The 6009-nt window shown below is 43.6% G+C and overlaps 1 protein-coding gene across 2 annotated transcripts in view; it reads left to right on the top strand.

Moving 5' to 3' along the window:
• ZNF786 (zinc finger protein 786) overlaps window positions 1-6009 on the top strand; it is a 33858-nt gene that overhangs the window by 17565 nt on the left and 10284 nt on the right. Inside the window, exons 2-3 of one of the 2 annotated variants that reach the window (XM_025379930.1) lie at window positions 1556-1874; window positions 4789-4915. In XM_025379930.1, coding sequence (XP_025235715.1) covers window positions 4882-4915 — 34 coding nt within the window. In that variant the 5' untranslated portion in view covers window positions 1556-1874; window positions 4789-4881. The remainder of the gene's footprint in view (window positions 1-1555; window positions 1875-4788; window positions 4916-6009) is intronic. The other variant, XM_025379929.1, reaches the window with a different exon arrangement.

The following is a 6009-nucleotide window of genomic DNA, read 5'->3' as shown; positions in this document are numbered from 1 at the left end:
GGGGTGGTGGAGAATGAAAGAACACACACAAAGACAAAGACACACAGAGAACATGGCGGCCGCACTCAGAGCCTCCGCCTCACTTTATTTATACTCCATAAACCTCACGTCAGCAGAAAGAATGCAATGCAAAACAAACTTTCTTTTCCCACATGTAACCTTCTACTCAGTACCTTGTTTCTATATTCTTTCTTATCTACCCGCCTTCTTGGCGCCTACGGGAGTTCATTAAAAGTTCAGTTGGAGATACTGTCCTTGAGCCCTATCTATTCTCAGCATACTGTTTTCAAAGGCCCCTGCAACCTAAAACTATAAAAACCCTGGAAGATAACCTAGGAAATAGCATTCTGGACATAGGCCCTGGCAAAGATTTTGTGATGAAGACTCCAAAAGCAACTGCAACAAAAACAAAAATTGACACATGGGACCTAATTAAACTAAAGAGCTTCTACACAGCAAAAGAAGCTATCAGCAGAGTAAACAGACACTCTACAGAATGGGATATTTGCAAACTATGCAACTGATAAAGGTCTAATATCCAGAATCTACGGGGAACTTAAATTCACAAGCAAAAAACAACTGCATTAAAAAATGGGCAAAGGACATGAACAGACACTTCTCAAAAGAAGACATACACATGGCCAACAAGCTCATGAAAAAATGCTCAGCATCACTAATCATTTGAGAAATGCAAATCAAAACTGTATCAGGGCCGGGCACGTTGGCTCATACCTGTAATCCCAGCACTTTGGGAGGCCGAGGCGGGTGGATCACGAGGTCAGGAGATCGAGACCATCCTGGCTAACACAGTGAAACCCTGTCTCTACTAAAAATACAAAAAATTAGCTGGGCGTGGTGGTGGCGCCTGTAGTCCCAGCTACTTGGGAGGCTGAGACAGGGGAATGGCGTGAACCCGGGAGGCGGAGGTTGCAGTGAGCCGAGATCGTGCCACTGCACTCCAGCCTGGGCAACAGAGCAAGACTCCGTCTCAAAAAACAAACAACCAAAAAAAAAAAAACTGTATCAGAGTAGCTATTAAAAAGTAAAAAAAATAAAGTTACAGAGAAAAGAGAACACTTATACACTGCTGATGGTAATGTAAATTAGTTCAGCCATTGTAGAAAGCAGTTTGGTGATTTCTCAAAGAACTGAAAGCAGAATTACCTTTTTTTGGTTTTTTTTGAGATGGACTTTTGCTCTGTTGCCCAGGCTGGTGCCATCTCGGCTCACTGCAACCTCTGCCTCCCGGGTTCAAGCGATTCTCCTGCTTTAGCCTCCTGAGTAGCTGGGATTACAAGCACGTGCCACCACACCCAGCTAATTTTTTGTACTTTTAGTAGAGACAGGGTTTCTCCATGTTGGCCAGGCTGGTCTCGAACTCCTGACCTCAGGTGATCTGCCCACCACGGCTTCCCAAAGTGCTGGTATTACAGGCGTGAGCCACCGCGCCCAGCCAAAATTACCATTTGACCCTGCAATCCCATTATTGAATATATACCCAAAGGAATATAAATTGTTTTGCATAAAGACACATGTTTGCACATGTTCGTTGCAGCACTATTCACAATAGCAAAGATGTGGAATCAACCTAAATGCCCATCAATGGCAGACTGGATAAAGAAAATGTACATATGCACCATAGAATACTATGCAGCCATAAGAGAAAATCATATCTTTTGCAGAAAGATAGATGGGGTTGGAGGCCATTATCTTAAGTGAGATAACACAGGAGTAGAAAACAAAGTGCCGTTCTCGCTTATAAGGGTGAGCTGAACACTGAGTATATATGGATACAAAGCAGGGAATAACAGACACGGGGCCTACTTGAAGGTGGAGGGTGGGAGGAGAATGAGGACTGAAAAATTACTTACCGGGTATTATGCTAATTACCTGAGTGATGAAACAGTCTGCACACCAAACCCTCACAACATGCAATTTACCTATATAGCAAACCTGCACATATAGGCCTGAAACTAAAATTAAAAAACAAAAACAAAAACAAAAAAAAAACTTTGGCCAGGTGCAGTGGATCATGCCTGTAAATCCTAGCACTGGGAGGCCAAGGTGGGTGGATCACCTGAAGTCAGAATTTCGAGACCAGCCTGGCTAATGTGGCGAAACCCCATCTCTACTAAAGATAAAAAAATTAGCTGGGCTTGGTGGCTGGCGCCTATAATCCCAGCTACTCAGGAGGCTGAGGCAGGAGAGCCGCGTGAACCCCGGGGAGCAGAGGTTGCAGTGAGCTGAGATCGTGCCACTTCACTCCAGCCTGGGCAAAACAGCAAAACTCCGTCTCAAAAAAAAAAAAATATGACTAGACTGGCTGGGCGTGGTGGCTGACACCTGTAATCCCAGTGCTTTGGTAGTCTGAGGTGGGCAGATTGCCTGAGGTAGGAGCTCGAGACCAGCCTGGCCAACATGGTGAAACCCCGTCTCTACTAAAAATACAAAAAAATTAGTCCGGTGTGGTGGCATGTGCCTGTAATCGCAGCTACTCGGGAGGCTGAGGCAGGGGAATCGCTTGAACCAGGGTGGTGGAGGTTGCAGTGAGCCGAGATCGTACCACTGCACTCCAGCCTAGGCAACACAGTGAGAGTCCATCTCAAAATAAATAAAAATAAAAGATGAATAGGCTGAGCATGGTGGCTCATGCCTGTAATCCCAGCACTTTGGGAGGCCAGGGTTGGTGGATCACTTGAGGTTAGGAGTTGGAGACCAGCCTGACCAACATGGTGAAACCCTGTCTCTACTAAAAATGCAAAAAAATTAGCCAGGTGTGGTGGTGCACACATGTAGTCCCAGCTACGCAGGAAGCTGAGGCAGGAGAATTGCTTGAATCTGGGAAGTGGAGGATGCAGCGAGCTAAGATCACGCCACTGCACTCCAGCCTGGCAACAGAGAGAGATGCCGTCTCAAAAAATAAAAAAAAATAATAAAGTTGAAACAAGATAAACTTTAATACCCATAGAAAATAAGGATATATGGCAATAACAATGGTAGTTCAATAAAAGGTGGAATGTATGCTTATGTAATTAGAGTGTTTTAAACTAACAAATATATAATTTACGTACTCCTAGTTGTGAGCCTCAGGAAGTATCCATTTATCCCGTCAACCATAATAAACACAAATATTAAATAATACTAAACATTTGCATACATTGCATTTTTTCTAATGCAGTTTTTAGAAAAGCAATAAAATTCAAAACCAATTGCTGGTAACTCTTAGTCTTCTGCTTCTGGGGAGGCCTCAGAAGACTTACAATCATATGGTCTTCTCATGGCTGGAGCAGGAGAGAGGCAGCGAAGGGGGAAGTGCTACACACTTTTAAACAACCAGATGTGGTGAAAACTCACTATCATGAGAACAGCAAGGGAAGTCCGCCCCCATGATAAGGTCACCTCCCACCAGGCCCCTCCTCCAACCCTGGGGATTACAATTCAACAGGAGATTTGGGTGGGGACACAGCCAAACCATATCAAGTGTATGCCTAGGCATTTTATTGTGTTTTTCAGCCATTGTAAAAGGTACTGAGTTCTTGATTTCTCAGCTTGGTCGCTGTTGGTGTATAGCAGTGCTACTGATTTATATACATTAATTTTGTTACCTGAGACTTTGCTGAATTCATTTGTCAAATCTAGGGGTCTTTTGGAGGAGTCTAGGGTTTTCTAGGTAGAGGATCATATCATTGGCAAACAGAGATAGTTTTCCAATTTGGATGCCCTTGATTTCTTTCTCTTGCCTGACTGCTCTGGCTAGGACTTCCAGCCTTACAAATTAATGTAAATTAAAATACTGAAATACAATTTGCCACCCCACATTGGCAAAAAATAAGGTTTGAGAACATCTTGTGCTGGCAAAGGTGTAAAGAAACAAGAAGTCTCATGTTAATAGCAAGGGTAAATGTGCTGGATTCTTTTTGCAAGGCAATCTGATGTTATCTATTAAAACTGAAGATGTGTATCCTCTTTGATTTAATAGTTCTCCTTTTTAGATTTTATCCTGCAGAATTAAAAGCACTAATACATAGGAAGCATATGAGAATACTGTAATTTTTTTTTTTTTTTTTTGAGACTGAGTCTCGCTCTGTCACCCAGGCTGGAGTGCAGTGGCGCGATCTCTGCTCACTGCAACCTCTGCCTCCCAGGTTCAAGCAATTCTCCTGCCTCAGCCTCCTGAGTAGGTGGGATTACAGGCGCACGCCACCACACCTGGCTAATTTTTGTATTCTTAGTAGAGACGGGGTTTCACCATGTTGGTCAGGCTGATCTCAAACTCCTGACATTGTGATCTGCCTGCCTCGGCCTCCCAAAGTGCTGGGATTACAGGCATGACCCACCGTGCCCAGCTGAATACTGTAATTTATAAGGGAAATGGAAACAATATATGTCCCATCGGTGGGGTATATCTACTCATGGAATATAAGTGCGAGTTTACCAAAAAAATGAGTTTGCCTCAATATATATTATTGACCTGGAAAGAGCTCTGTGACATATTAAGTGAATGAAGTTACAAAGTGATTTGTTCCCATTTTGTAAAGAAAATAATTCCATACTCTACTTATGTATATATACTTTGAACAAGCATAATGAAATGTGGAGTGGGGGATGTAGTGGTTAACAGCAGAACGATGTAATTGGAGTAGGGGAAGGAGTAGTTCTCCAGGAAGAAGTTGCTGAACAACCAGAAACATGTGTCCACTGCAAAATTCTTTTAAATTAACAAGGAGAAGGAGCTGGAGTTATTTTGAAGCAATCATGAATGCATGTGTCTTATGTCTACAATTTCAGCTACCTCTGACTTTTGAGGATGTTGCCATTTATTTCTCGGAGCAAGAATGGCAGGATCTAGAGGCATGGCAGAAGGAGCTTTACAAGCATGTGATGAGAAGCAATTATGAGACTCTCGTCTCTCTAGGTAAGACCTGTTCACCTTTGTGGGTAGGTCATGGAACTGGATCGTGTAAGGGGTCACAGTCACTTGATGCTCCTGTTTCTCAGGTAGCAAGATTTCTCAGAAATTAACTCAGAAAGGTATTTTTACCCTGCAATCTATTGTTAATACTTTGGTCAACATTGTTAATCCTTACTCAAGGGTAGACATTGTTGCATGAGAATATTTGAGCAATGTAATGTGGTCCAGGTGACTAAATATTATTTATGAGGGGCCTTTAGTCATGACTTACTGTCAGGATGCCATGATTGTCCAAATAGGAGCACACCTAGCACACATTTATGAAGTGTTCTGTATATCTTTAACCTAAGATATCCCTACCTCACAACTTTTACAGTGGGGTCTGAATACTTCAGAAAAGCTATTTTTGAAGGGTATACAATGAAGTGTTTGTTTTTTTGAGATGTAGTCTCACTCTGTCACCCAGGCTGGAGTGCAATGATGCAATCTTGGCTGACTGCAACCTCTGCCTTCTGGGTTCAAGCAATTCTCCTGCCTCAGCCTCCTGAGTAACCGGGACTACAGGTGCATGCTGCCACACCTGGCTAATCTTTGTATTTTTAGTAGAGACGGGGTTTCACCATGTTGGCCAGGATGGTCTTAATCTCCTGACCTCACGATCTGCCCACCTTGGCTTCCCAAAGTGCTGGTATTACAAGGGTGAACCACAGCGCCGGGCCTGAATTGTTTTAAGAGTAGCTGTCTCTGCTGGGTGCGGTGGCTCATGCCTGTAATCCCAGGACTTTGGGAGGCCGAGGCGGGTGGATCACGAGGTCAAGAGATCAAGACCATCCTGGCCAACACAGTGAAACCCTGTCTCTACCAGAAATACAAAAATTAGCTGGGCGTGGTGGTGGGTGCCTGTAGTCCCAGCTACTTAAGAGGCTGAGGCAGGAGAATCACTTGAACCCGGGAGGCGGGGGTTGCAGTGAGCCGAGATTGTGCCACTGCACTCCAGCCTGGCAAAGAGTGAGACTCCGTCCCCTCCAAAAAAAAATGTCACCACACCTGGTCCCTGTTTCATTCTTTTTTTTTTTTTTTTTTTTTTTTTTTTTTTT

Source organism: Theropithecus gelada, chromosome 3 (genome assembly GCF_003255815.1).
Source record: "Theropithecus gelada isolate Dixy chromosome 3, Tgel_1.0, whole genome shotgun sequence".
NCBI classification, from domain to species: domain Eukaryota; kingdom Metazoa; phylum Chordata; class Mammalia; order Primates; family Cercopithecidae; genus Theropithecus; species Theropithecus gelada.
Note: the sequence above shows the minus strand (reverse complement) of the source record. Positions and strands in the feature narration are given on the sequence as shown.